General features: G+C 39.9%; 1 protein-coding gene across 1 annotated transcript in view; it reads left to right on the top strand.

Moving 5' to 3' along the window:
- The window catches only part of si:ch73-105b23.6 (mucin-like protein), a 47,866-nt gene extending 39,939 nt beyond the window's left edge, over positions 1–7,927 (top strand). The window contains exon 24 of the mRNA XM_055162943.1: positions 7,257–7,927. Within this exon, the coding sequence (XP_055018918.1) occupies positions 7,257–7,425 (169 nt within the window). The 3' untranslated portion in view covers positions 7,426–7,927. The remainder of the gene's footprint in view (positions 1–7,256) is intronic.
- The last annotated feature ends 6,479 nt before the right edge of the window (positions 7,928–14,406 follow it).

The raw sequence follows: 14,406 nt of genomic DNA, 5'->3' as shown, positions 1-14,406 counted from the left end.
TACTACTACTACTACTACTACTACTACTACTACTACTACTACTACTACTACTACTACTGACTACTACTACTACTACTACTACTACTACTACTGACTACTACTACTACTACTACTACTACTACTACTACTACTACTACTGATACTACTACTACTACTACTACTACTACTACTACTACTACTACTACTACTACTGCTACTACTACTGATACTACTACTACTACTTCTACTACTACTACTGATAAAGTCAGAAAATTACATTAGATATTATTATGGCAATTCAATATTTTTCTGAAAATATAAACCAGTTATCAAATCACAATAAATATACAAGTAAATATCCTGTATGAGTCATTCAAGACATTTTACCTAATGCAGATAATCTTTTTTTCCAGTGAGATTTGCAGATACAACCACGGGATTTATTATAAAACAGTTGTGGGTTAACTCATTCAGATTAACTGTGAATGAGTTTGTTACACAACACGCACTGAAGCATGAACTGCAGAGGGGGGATGGGAGATTTATTTACTCAGATATAAATGACACACAAACCAAATCAAACGTATGACACAACGTGGAGAGTGTAGTAACCACTTGACCTCGGACCTGGATGAATGGGAATCCCTTTAAGAGCTTTTAAAACACAAACAAGGCAGAAAAAAAAAAACAAACTAGTGTCATTAGTAAACATGTCTTAAACGCAACATATTAGACCTAGATTATTAGACTTGTAATAAAGGTTTAAATATTTTCAGCATATTATTAGGACTGGCGGTAAAAAATACAAATGATTAAATAAAGCATTTAAATTATACCTGATTTCTTCCCATGTATTTAAGCAAATTTTGGCTTGCCCCCTTATAGATATATGTGTAGAAACCCTCAGTTGTCCAGGTAGAATCCATCGCAAAGGAAAAATTCAATCTGTCAACTTGCCAAATATTTATTTAGTTTACATTTTCAACTTAAATTTACGTTTTTCCTGTTGACAGATTTAATTTTTCCTTTGTCCTGTATTATTTAAGCTGCTCTTGAGATGAAAATATGACCACTTCGTCCTGTCTTCATCTAATTAAAAAGTGTTTTTAAATCAGGAGAAATAAATAAATAAATGAGGTAAGAGAAATAAGTTTTGTATGGAAGATAATTTGTTCCATCAAGATTTTCTCACTTTGAATGTTTTAAATCTGAAAAAAGATGCTTGAATTATTTTTATTCTGAATTTTAGCTGCTGAAATTTTAAGTATACTATGTTTCAAGTTCAACATAAAAATGTCATCTTTTAAATACTCAGCACAGATATTTTCAAGCTCTCAAATTCAAGTCAAAATTCAGAGTGTAAAATCTGCAATGAAAAATTTTAGCACAAAGATCCAAGATGCCAAGGCAGAAGCAATCGATCATGTGTGAGCGAGGAGGACAGAGGCTGTTTCCTATTGGTCGTTCTCACCTGTGGGCGGGGTTTACACTTAACAACTCAAAGAGATAAGGTTTTGATGAGGTTAAATTTGACCAATCAGATCGCCTCACTGCACCATTTCCTGCTTGTTACTATGTTAGATCGGATCACTTTCGAGCGATTCCTTAGGCCTTTTCATCTTGGATCTTTCCTGTAAATTTTTATGACTGCAAAATTTTCACTCTGAATTTTGACTGTTGAATTTGAGGGCTTGTGCTGCATAGTTAAAAGGTTACATTTTTATTTTGAATTTTAAACACTTTGTAAATGTACACTTAAAATTTCAACAACTAAAACTCAGGCCTCGTCCACACTAGTGCGTATTCGAGTCATTTTCGTTGTGGATGCAGTGTTTCAGAGACGGAACGATCTAGTGCCGCCAGCTCCCATGAATTCATCTGAGTACAGATCTGATCCAGCACTGTGTGGATGCCTGAAAACGCTGATACGCTGATGTAGGTCTATGCGCCGCGAAGTAATTCACCACCAAAACGCTAAGAGGCTAGAATATTTGTCCATTCATATATACGGTCTGTGCGTATGACCTGGTAAGGCAAGACAAGGCGAGGCAAGTTTATTTGTATAGCACAATTCCTTCACAAAGTAATTCAAAGTGCTTTACAAAATAAGAAATACATTAAAATCTAAATAAAAACAAATCAAAACATAAAGATTAAAATAAAAAAAGAGAGAGAGAAATTAGAGAGAAGAGTGCAGAATGAATATGCACAGTTAAACAGAACTGTTTTGAGCCTGGATTTAAACAGCGTCACAGAAGAGTCTGTCTCACATGTTCAGGAAGACTGTTCCAGGTTTTAGCTGCGTGAACCTGAAACGCTGACTCCCCTTGTTTAGTCCTGACTCTGGGCACCAGCAGGAGGCCGGTCCTACAGAGTCCTGCAGACGTATGATCTCTGATAAGTTTAACATGAACCATTTCCAACGCCGTAGAAGCACAGAAGAGACCCACCATCAGCAGAACATCCCTCTGTCACAGAAAGAACACTCATATTCCACTGAGTCGTGTGCTTTAGTCTGACAGAATCTGAACCGCATCAATAGCGAGCTGTTTTTTGAGCCCTCAGTTTTTGCAAATGAGCCATATGGTTTTAAATTTCGTTTCTGTAAAAAAAGAAAAAACTAAGCGCAAAGCTGTGTGGATAGGGAAGGCTTGCGGACACAGAAACGACGATACGGTGATTTGTTTCAGTGTAAACGCAGTCTTAGAATAAAAATAATTCAAACATGTTAAATTAAAAGTAAGAATTTCAACAGTATTTAAAATTCAAAATCTGATTAAACAAATTATCCTCCATAGTTTTGATCACTGTAAACCGTTTTTCATGTTTTAACGCTGTAAAAAATGGTCTGGTGCCTTTAAGTAAGTTCAATAAAAATTTCTCACAACTAGTCCAATCCAGATTATGATTTGAAGTCATTCTAATCCATGGTTATAGTATATTTGTGGCCTTGTATGATTGTTAATGTGCTCGTAAATTCACAGAGTAAATGCGTGTGTTGCGGTGTGCGTGTGTGTACAGATGTTTGGCATTTCAACCAGGTGTTAGTGGGACAGAGGCTTAATCCCCTTGATGACTGGCCTGCTTTCTCCTCCTCTCTGTCCCGCTGCTGTGGACCCTATGGATATAATGGCCTGCATAGAGGGATTATGTTGTTAGATTAGATTGAGTAAGCAAAAGGAGAGGTTCGGAGGCTGTTGTCATGAGTAAAACAGATGAGATGTCCGGATTATCATTCATGTATAATCCTTCATGTATCAGATATGATGGGGGGGTTTATTACATCTTTACAATATCACACTATCAGTGGGAGTCCGTGTGCATTCATTGTATTGCTTGAAAATGGGTTTTGGCTGTTAATGTGCAAAATTATGGTTTAGTGTTTGTCACAAGTAGGATACCATAGTCACAATGTAATAGCATGAAATGTAAAATAATATTGATGAGAAAAGAATTTTCACACAAGTATTTAATATGCAGTGCTATTTTAAAACAATACTGTCCTGTGTGGAAAGTTTGTGGTATTTAGGCTAAGAATAATACAAACTAAACTGTTCCCTCAGTCGTCCAGGTAGAATCCAAGGCAAAAAGAGAAGTTCAATTTGTCAACTGGACAAAGGTTTATTTGGTGGAATATGTTTCACAGCTCATCCAAGCTGCTTCTTCAGTTCTGGTCAGACGCTAGTGGACACTTCCTTATATCTGCCTGAAGGGAGGAGCTAACTACACTGAAAATACTCTGAAACTAACACTATATATAAGGCAATTTTTGATAGGAAAGACAATCCATCTTTGAACAGAAATGGGGGACTCAGACATCATCTATCTCCTATTTACAACTCCATCCTCAAACCTAAATCAAAACAAACAAACAAACAAACACACAAAAACAAAAAAAGGGATAGCCAGGTCAGGCCCAGAGGTGCGAAAGCTCCATTATGACTGAATGATTCTGCTTATATGACTGCTCACTCAGACTCAGTGCAAGATCAAAAGGCCGAGCTAACTAACAGAAACTGTAAACAAGTAGGTGTGTTAGTTTCAGAGTAGTTTCAGTGTAGTTAGCTCCTTCCTTCAGACAGATATAAGGAAGTGTCCACCAGCGTCTGAGCAGAACTGAGGATGCAGCTTGGATGAGCTGTGAAACATATTCGACCAAATAAACTTTTGTCTATGTGACAAATTAAATTCTCCTTTTGCCACAAACTGAATTTATTATTTTAAAGATGCACTGTGTAACTTTCCTTGTAGACTGTGCACTACATGGCCGTACCAGCTTGTCAAAGCCTGATCTCGTCAGATCTCAGAAGCTAAACAGGGCCGGGCCTGGTTTGTACTTGGATGGGAGACACTGAGAAAATCAGGAGCCACCGGGAGCTGCCATTCACAAAAAACTGCCACTGTGTCCTTAGGCAAGACATTTCACCCACATTGCCTAGTATGAAAGTGGTGTGTGCATGAGTGATGGTGGTGATCGGGGCCGATGGTGCAGATTGGCAGCCTCGCTTCCGTCAGTCTGCAACAGGGCAGCTGTGGCTACAATAGTATCTTACCATCGCTGGGTATGGAGTGAATGAATAATGAACTGTAAAAGCATCTTTGAGTGTCCAGAAAAACTCTATATAAAACTGAAGCGAAATAAAAACACCAGGATCATGTAGCGCTGGTTAATACAAACATTTTAAGAACAAAATGAAGATCCTGACAGCAGCAGTTACAGAAAGTGTTACCTAAGTAATACCTTGAAAAACCTGCAGTAAACTCGCCTCGCCACAGATCTGACGTGTGGCTTGGCCCTGGTGGTGTAACCTGCTTGTCTCAAAATTTTATGCCATTCTGTGGAATTTTCCAGCAAACAAATAATAAATAAGCAGGCTACACAGTGCACCTAAAGCTTAAACCCTTCAACTCAGACTGGTCCTGTACATTCTTTTGATTGTTCACTATTTCATGAGATGACCCAGAAACTACACCGTGCACCATATACAGGCCACATTAATTACTAATCCATCTAAAAAAAAGTATATAAACAAACTATCTATGCATGGACTATATGGAGTATGTTACAAGTGTGTTTGTTGTGAACAGTCATTAGCTCATGGAGATTCTGTGCTTCTCCTTCACACTGCTCTATCCCTTATTATACGAGAGCATCGCAGATTTCCCACTGAGAATTACTGCAATTATGTACAATTTATTCAGGCTTAAACGAGCAGCACAACAGTCTGTAGTCGTCTTCTGATGGTTGTGTTTTGAATCAGATTTAGTCCCAGATTTGTCTCAGTTCTCAAAGCATCTCGACTTATTTGAATATTCATGAAGCACAGAGCGTTTGACAGTCCGGAGCTCGCTGCTGCTTGTAGATTTACAGACAACACGACACGCGGCAGGAACGTCTCTAAATGTTCAGGCATGTTTTACAATAGTTCTTGTCACAACAGATGTGGCCCAGTTTATAATTTATAAGGGAAAGCACATTTTTTCTCATCACAGTAAATTGTAGTGTGTAGGAATATATATTTAAAAATGACATTCACACCTAAACCGTGTGTCATTCTTTCATTCATTTTTCAAAATAAAACCAAAAATAAGAAAATGAAAAAAACATTATTTGTCTTCATTATTTGCCTCCAAAATCAAAATGAAAAAACTTCTAGCGATTTGTTTTTTCAGTTTTCGATTTTGTGTTTAAATGAATAATGGAAAAAAAGAAAAAAAAAAAAAAAACGGATAACGACCATTTCCAGTTTCTGTGACTTAAACTGTGATGCCAAATTTTGGGCCGCATATGGACTGAACCAGGACTGAAGCAGGACTAAAACTGGTCTAAACCAGTTCTAAACCAGAATTGAACCGGGACTAAACCAGGTCTAAACTAGTTCTAAACCAGAAGTGAACCAGGATTAAACCAGGTCTAAACCAGGACTAAACCGGTCACAGTCCTGGTCTGGTCCCAGTCTCCATCTTGGTCCTGGTCCCGGTCTGGTCGCGGTCTCAGTCCTGGTCTGGTCACGGTGTCAGTCCTGGTCTCAGTCCCGGTCTGGTCCTGATCTTAGTCCTAGTCTCAGTCCCGGTCTCAGTCCTGGTCTGGTCCCACTCTAGTCCCGCTCTCAGTCCTGGTCTGGTCACGGTGTCAGTCCTGGTCTCAGTCCCGGTCTGGTCCTGATCTTAGTCCTAGTCTCAGTCCCGGTCTCAGTCCTGGTCTGGTCCCACTCTAGTCCCGCTCTCAGTCCTGGTCTGGTCCCGGTCTCAGTCCTGGTCTCAGTCCTGATCACCTGACTGTCTATGTGGGTGCACCTCCGGGCCTGTCCTGACACTTAGTCCTGGTTCAATCCTGGTTTAGACCTGGTTTAGACCTGTTTTAGTCGTGGTTTAGTTCTGGTTCAGTCCTGGTCCAGCTCTGGTTTAGTCCTTATGCGGCGCAAAAGTCCTGCATCGCAGTTTAAGTCACGAAGACAGGAAACAGTCGTTATCTGTTTTTTTCCATTATTTATTTAAACACAAAACCGAAAACTGAAAAAACGAATTGTTATCCGTTTCTTCTTTTTGGTTTTATTTTGAAAAACGAATGAACAAATGAATGATACACAGATTACACCTAATGATCAGTTTTAATGTTTGGATTGAATTTTCATTTTGTCTTCAAAATGAAAATCGGAGAAAATTTAAAAAAGCCAACGGTTACCAAAGTGCTGAACAACAAACAAATCTTATCTTTTCGCATTAATGGTGCTTTATAAAACGTTTTAGTCGGAGTCCATCACCTGCTTGTTTCTATGGTTATGTCATTGCCCTCCCTGGAATGTTCCACAGTGTGACATTAAACAGCTTTACATTACATTTATTCAATTACAGGTGTTTTTATAGCTCAGAAATACATCAAAAAACAGGCATCCTGACTGTGAGCGGGTCGCCTCGCCACAGATCTGACCTGTAACTTAGTCTGGTTTGGTCTCGTTGAAGATAGAAAGATTTAATGCCATACTGTGAAACATTCCAGACAAAGGAATAACATCTCCATGGAGAAAATATTTAATGGACCCTCCACCAGAAAAGTTACACAATGCACCTTTAAGGACATAAACATGGGGAATGAACTACACTAAACTGGTACTATTCAAGTAATGTGTCTCAATTGATACTTTGCAGCTGTCATTAACATTCTCTGGGGGTGTGGTGCTAACTGTAGGCACTGCTCTGTCTGAGGCTCTATTCAGACATCAGTTTGTGCTTTAGTTTAATCATTACATTGACCAACTCTCCTTCTCTCTCCGCAGTCTGCCACACTTAATCCCAGAGTACCTACAGGACTACAAACCCCCTCCGTTTAACTACGAGGACCCGTCTTTACGTTACCTCCGGCACTGCAGCCCACGCCTCATTGACAACATCATCCCCCGACAGAGAATGAACCACATGACTTATATGAACGACGTGAGGAGATGACGGACACATGCACTCCAATGCACTGGCATATGGAGCTCTGCAGTGATCGCCCACCACTTGGTTCCAGACAATTTCCCATTCATTTTTCCCGTAGACTTTCAGAAATAAACTAATAAAAACATGTAAATACGGTTTGAATGCTCACGTGTGGTAATGAAGCCACAAAGCCTATACTGAACTGCTAACTTATAAAAACATTTGACAGAATTTTACGTTTTTAGTGTGTATGTGTATGTGTTTTTTTGTTTTGTTTTTGAGTTTGTCTAAAAGTCTATGGGAAAATGAATGGGGAATGTTCGGATGAGGACTTTTGAGCTCCATTAAGGTGCCAGCACTTTGTTTTATAACCATGAAAAGAAGAAAATATTATTTATACTTTAACAGCTAATATGTTTTGTGTCCTACAATTTTATGTAATATATTTTTCAGATGGAGGGCAGGGGACTATATATATATATATATATATATATATATATACATATATATATATAATAATATATAACAGAAATCCACTACAGTTTTCCCTTAAAGTAAAAATATTTCAGTCTTAACACATAATTTTGAGATTATTGTGTTACCTTTTATGGTTTTGAAAATGCTATATTCTCCAAAACCTTGCTCTCTGCGAAAGTCACTCCCCCTTCAGAGCACTGTCACAGTAAGCAAGTCTGGGTGATGTAGGCATGTGGACAGGATTGTACTAATAACTGGAACTGGATGACATATAAAACCTTTTCCGGCATGTTTTTGACAAAGGTCACAATGTTAAAAATGGTAGAAAGTACTAAAAAGTCCATTTGTATAATACACCTTTTTTATTTTTTTTTGTATCGTAAACATTGATTTACTTACCTGACCAGCCAGTCCCCACAGTCTCTTCGAAGGGTCTGGACTCGGACCATAGAGCATGAAAAACTAACATCCTAACATTGGATGGTCCAGCGTCTCCTCCCGAAAATTATCATATAATTCAGAACAAAATATCAAAATTCTTCAAAAAAAATTTCTAAATTCTGTTGTGAGGGGAGGATGGAGAGATTGACAGTCACATCGGTTCAGCGTCGGCAGTGATGCGGTCGCTGTATCGGTTCGTTGTGGTGAAGAGGGAGCTGAGTCGAAAGGCGAAACTCTCGATTTACCGCTCAATCTACGTTCCTCCCCTCACCTATGGTCATGAGCTCTGGGTAATGACCGAAAAGACGAGATCATGGAAACAAGCGGCCGAAATGAGTTTCCTCCGCAGGGTGGCTGGGCGCTCCCTTAGAGATAGGGTGAGGAGCTCGGCCACACGGGAGGAGCTCGGAGTAGAGCCGCTGCTCCTCCATGTCGAAAGGAGCCAGTTGAGGTGGCTCGGTGGCCCGGGGAAGACCCAGGACAGGGTGGAGGGACTATGTCTCTGGGCTGGCCTGGTAACACCTTGGGGTCCCCCGGAGGAGCTGGAGGAAATGTTTGGGGTGATGGAAGTCTGGGAGTCCCTGCTTAGACTGCTGCCCTCGCGACCCAGCCCCGGATAAACTGAAGAAATTGGATGGATGTTTTCAGTCCTCTGCATTATTTTTCCCTTTTTCAAACTTCTAAGCCAATATGTTTGTTTTGACATGAACAAACTCTGAGCCACTCTGATTGGTTAAAACGCCCCTGTCAATCATCCCAACTGAATTTTTGGGATATGGTTCCAGGCCCTCAGGTCTTTTGGGCTCTGGCTGGCCGGATAACTGAATTATAGGACAATTATTGTGGGCTTGTAACCGATAAATGCTTTATAGCAGCACGCAGGCATCTAACTTCAACAACAAGTGCTGCTTTTACAATATACTTCCTGGAGGGGAATTACGTACACCCCCAGACAAAATCTACCACTGAATCCTGACCTGTTGTCCTCTGCCTCAGTGTTAAACTACTGGCTCTTCAGAAAGTTATAACTTGAACGAAGCCTATTAAACCAGAGTTCATCCTGAGGTTAATTATTTTCCAGCCTTAATACTGAGCGATGGAGCTGCCACGGCTGTAGTTTCATGTTTTTGCCAAGACAACAGTTTGCAGTGTGCGTCTGACCTAGCGCTTTGTGACAACCTCTTGGCCGCAGATGTGGATGCAAAGTAAACCTCCGCAGTGTGTTTGGAGTCCAGCTGATCCCAGGCCAAAAGTGTATGGCTCTGTTAGCATTTTACTGAGATCTGTGCTGTCAGCTCCACAACATACTCACTTTTAGACACTGAACAAACCAGGCAGGTCACTAATTAAAGACTGGACAATGAGTGAAGTGTCTATACTGTTTACTCAGGTGTAAAATAATCCTGAATGAAGCAATGTAAGGTTACAAGATAGATACGACAACTGCACAGAATGGTTTGTTACAATTGCACATGCACACCGAAAATCTGATAATCATCTAATTTCCAAAGTTTTCATTATTATTTTATTGATTTTATTATTGTCTACGTCTGATTTCTTGATTTTTTACAATAGTGGAGGTATTATCAAGGACAATTATGGAAAAAAAGGGCATTATTTATAGGTTATCTTCCAGTTAAATAATAAACAAGTAAACACACAGCAAAAATCTGATTATTACAGAATTATTAGACTTATATCTATCTATTCAACTTCAAAATAATATGGTCCCACTCTTTATTCAAGGAATTTATGGTTCTCTTTTTGGGCATTTTGACTGTGACCACAAAGTCATTCAGTGTTTGAGCTGTCATGTCAGTTGTTTTTTGTAAATATGATGTAATTTCAATAAAAGTGGTATTTTTCATTGTGTTCTGTTGGATTTGTTTTTGTTTTTTGCAACTTAATGAAATCACATGGCTATACATAGTTATAATATTGTTCTATGTATTTATCTGACTGCCTTTAAGCCCCAAGTTACACTTAAAAATAAATAGAGAAAATTACAGTTTTATGGTTTAGGTTTATGATGCCATTAATGTTATTTTATGGAGAATTTTGACAGATACATGTCCCCCTATCTTTAAATTTGTAATGTAGCCTATATACTGTATGTTAAACAAATAGGGTATAATAAGCCTAATATTCCCAATCACTAAAAACAAAACAATAACAACAACAAAAACATTCATACTAACTGTGGGACCACTAAGTTAAACTTGCACTATGTAACATTTCTGGTCTAGGGGCCACTACTTCCTTGTCTAAATGGAAATGTTATTGCTTTGTCTATAATGTTCCACAGTATAGATCAGGGGTCACCAAACTGTTTTCTCTGGGGGCCACATTATCGCTCCTGATTGTGGGGGCCGGGGTCGAGTCAGTTGTATAACAGAATTGTATGACCCTGACGATGCAGATTATATTCTTTACATATCAGACAAACTGCATGGTCCTTACACTGAACAAAAAAATAATTGGTCATCCACTGTTCTTTGAAAACTCGGCACTCTCTGTCAAGATTTCGTACTTTAACACTCACCATTTTGCTGTCCTTAACTGCACTACAGAAGTCTACATGTGCTTTGACTGTCACTGTTTGATCTTGAGTTTGTCAGGTGACGAAAATTCAGCGGCAAATGTAAATACGTATACATATAAATATCATTTTTTAACTGAAAAAATCAACAAAACACAAGATGCAGACGTGTTATTATTTGCCGAGAAGTAATTTTAAGAAATAGACCGTGACAACTTTTGAGCAGAGGTGGGACCAAATCGTTGTTTTGCACTTCTCCAGTAAGTCTCAAGTCTTTAACCTCAAGTCCGAGTTAAGTCCCAAGTCAAATACAGGCAAGTGCAAATCGAGTCTCAAGTCACTGGCCCATAAATCCAAGTCAAGTCCAAGTCGTCTGCTTTGAGCTTCAAGTCATTTCAAGTTTTTAAACCAAAGTACCAAATATAGTTTAGATTTTTGTGAATTATATGACTTTTAAGATAAATTGTACTTATATAATCATAGTATATTTATATATGAGTATTTATAGAGTAAGTAAGAGTTTTAGAAATGTTATTTTTTTCCTTTTTAAATGTCCTGACAAGATCTTAGTGTGAATCATTACAGTCAGAATAAAAAGAATTCAAGATTTAAATGTGCTTCTCAAGTCTTCTTAAGTCACAGGCCTCAAATCTGAGTCAAGTCCCAAGTCACTGACCTTCAAGTCCCAAATCTTAGTCCATTTTATCAAGTCAAGTCTCAAGTCATAAAAATAATGACACAAGTCTGACTCAAGTCCAAGTCATGACAGTTGAGTCGACCCACGGGCCTTAGTTTGACCTTTGATATAGATTAAACCTCTATCACAAGAGAGACAAGCAGATTATGTCACATTATAATTCAGATCTGTGGAGAGTCGCTCTTATTCATAGAAGAAATCACTGTATTTTTGACCAAAAGAAACACCCGTAATGAATAAATGCAAGACTGGCAATGTTTAATGTCATACCATGGAACATTCTAAGCAAAGCAATAACATCCTGAAGGAAATAAATAGGTAGCACATCCTCCACCACAAAAGTTGCATAATACACGTTTAAGTAGGTTTCTTTTATTAATAAATCTAACAAAATGTGTCGATCTATGTCATGTAAACATTGCAGTCATCAGAATGTGACTGTGGCCCTTCCAGACTACAGTTTATCCATTCTGCTCACTATGATGACGCTGCAGCTTTTGTCGGCGCAGTCCCACTTTTGGCCACCAGGGGTCGCGGTTCAGGCTCGCAGTGGAAGTCAGATCAATCACATTTGTTTATGAGGAGCACGAATCTCGCTCGGAGCCACACGCAGAGCCCCGACGCTGCCTCGCCTCCTTCTCCTCCTCCTCCTCCGCCGCCCTCCTCTCCCCTCGCCTGCAGCATTAGATCATCCGGGAGGGGAGGCGGAGGGTGCAGAGGTGCAGAGGCGAGGAGCGGGGCAGCGGCGTGCACGTCCCGCCACTGCAGAGACCGACCCGAGCCGACAGGGAAGGGTCAAGGACGGGACAGGACGGGACTGTACCGGGAGAGCAGCTCAGATTGTGCTAATGCTGGCTACTTCCTTATAGTGGGTATAAATGTGCATGTGTAACTTTTACAGTGCGGGGTCCGTCACTTAAAGGTCCCGTCGTATTATATTTACACAAACTGGACTCTTGTGAGCTTTAAACCGTGTTATAATGCTGTTATCTCATCAAAAGCAGACCTGGAGTTGTGTTTTGTTTCATTCACGCATGCTTGAGAATGCTGTGTTCCACCTTGTGATGTCATGGAGTGGTAGTTTGAAGTCGACAACTACCTTTTACTTTTAGTTCAGTAGAGATGGGCAATTCCAGGGCTAAAAATACACTGGAGCACGAGTGTTGTTGTCAGGACCGCACTTATCGAGACCAAGACCTGACAGAGACCACAGGGTCCAGAGACCAGGACAAGACCAAGACCTCTGAGGGTCGAGACTGAGACAAGACCAAGACTTTTAAAGGCCGAGACCGAGATGAGACTGAGAAACGAGACCATCTTTTGTATTTTACAGTTATTTTGGCAATGTTTTTATAAATCTATCTCTATTTTATCACTTGTCGAGTGTCAGACCTCGAGACCGAGACAAGACGGAGTCCAAGCACCTTCAAGACCGAGCCAACCCCGAGTCCAAGCGCCTTCAAGACAGAGACAACACCGAGTCCAAGCGCCTTCAAGACCGAGACAAGATCGAGTCCAAGCGCCTTCAAGACCGAGACAAGATCGAGTCCAAGCGCCTTCAAGACCGAGACAAGATCGAGTCCAAGCGCCTTCAAGACCGAGACAAAACCGAGTCCAAACGAGGTCAAGAACGAGACAAGACTGAGTCCAAACGCGGTCCAAGTATGAGTTCGAGACGAGACCAAAACCACAAAAAATAACAGTCTCGAGGCCGGTCTCGAGACCAAAACCGGTCTCGAGTACTATGACATTATGGAGCACTTCCTGTATAACCACATAATATCAAAAGGTAGAGCAGATTGTTTTCAAATGGAGCCTAAATATCCAGTTTGAGAGTTAAATGAGTGTGAATGAAACAAAACACAACTCCAGGATGCGTTACAACCATCTATGACCATGACATAGATCAGAACATGGACCCCAGCTCTATTTTCGTGGAGACAAACAGGTGGCGCCACTAAGCCAGATAAAGGTCAGATCTGTGGAGAGATGAACCCACTCACAGTAAGAACGCATGATTTTCAAGGTATTTTTGAGTTACAAAACATTTTTAATGATCGTAAGATAGATGAGTTTAATACCACAGGCAAAACTTCTCCATGAAAATCTACTTTGAAGCAGCCGCCAGATAATTCATCAGAAAAGTTAGTGTACTTTTAACACAAGATGGATCTAAAATAGTGTTTAATTGGCGTAATGTAGAATAAATTGTTTCAGGTTGTTGTCTTAATGCCAATGCAAGCAATATCCATCAAATTACTGACACCGAAGAAGCTTTTAAACCAAGTGTTTAATTGAATCTGTGATGTCTGTTGGTAATATTTTAATGTGATCTGTTTTGTTTGTTTTACTTTGTAGTACTGTAGTATGACTAATATTTTATAGGTGCAGTAAAACTTTTGGGAGGGTCTGGAGCTTCTTGTCTCCATGGAGCTTTCGTTTATTATGTATTTATTGTTACACAGGGTTCAGAAGTCCCTTGAAGAACATGCATGTCCGCCTCTCCACAGATCTGATCCATAACTTTTAGGCTACGTTCAGACTGCAGCCTGAAGTGACCCAAATCAGATTTTTTGGCCCCTATGTGACCTGTATCTGATCTTTTAATGACAGTCTGAACCACACAGATCTGATTTTTTCAAATGTGACCCAGGCCACTTGGATATGTGGTCCTGAAACCGATACATATCTGATCTTTTGACGTGAGACTTCAGTGTTATCGGCCAAAGCGCATTCATCCACCTACACGTTATCAACAAGCCACAAACGTCACTATTCTGCGGTGAAGTTGCTGAAAATTGATAATGAACTCCGTGTCACTGAAGCGAAGCACATCACCACTCACCGCTCT

This window comes from Boleophthalmus pectinirostris, unplaced genomic scaffold (assembly GCF_026225935.1).
Source record: "Boleophthalmus pectinirostris isolate CB_2022bp ecotype Guang Dong unplaced genomic scaffold, ASM2622593v1 HiC_scaffold_5, whole genome shotgun sequence".
Classification (NCBI taxonomy): domain Eukaryota; kingdom Metazoa; phylum Chordata; class Actinopteri; order Gobiiformes; family Gobiidae; genus Boleophthalmus; species Boleophthalmus pectinirostris.
Note: the sequence above shows the minus strand (reverse complement) of the source record. Positions and strands in the feature narration are given on the sequence as shown.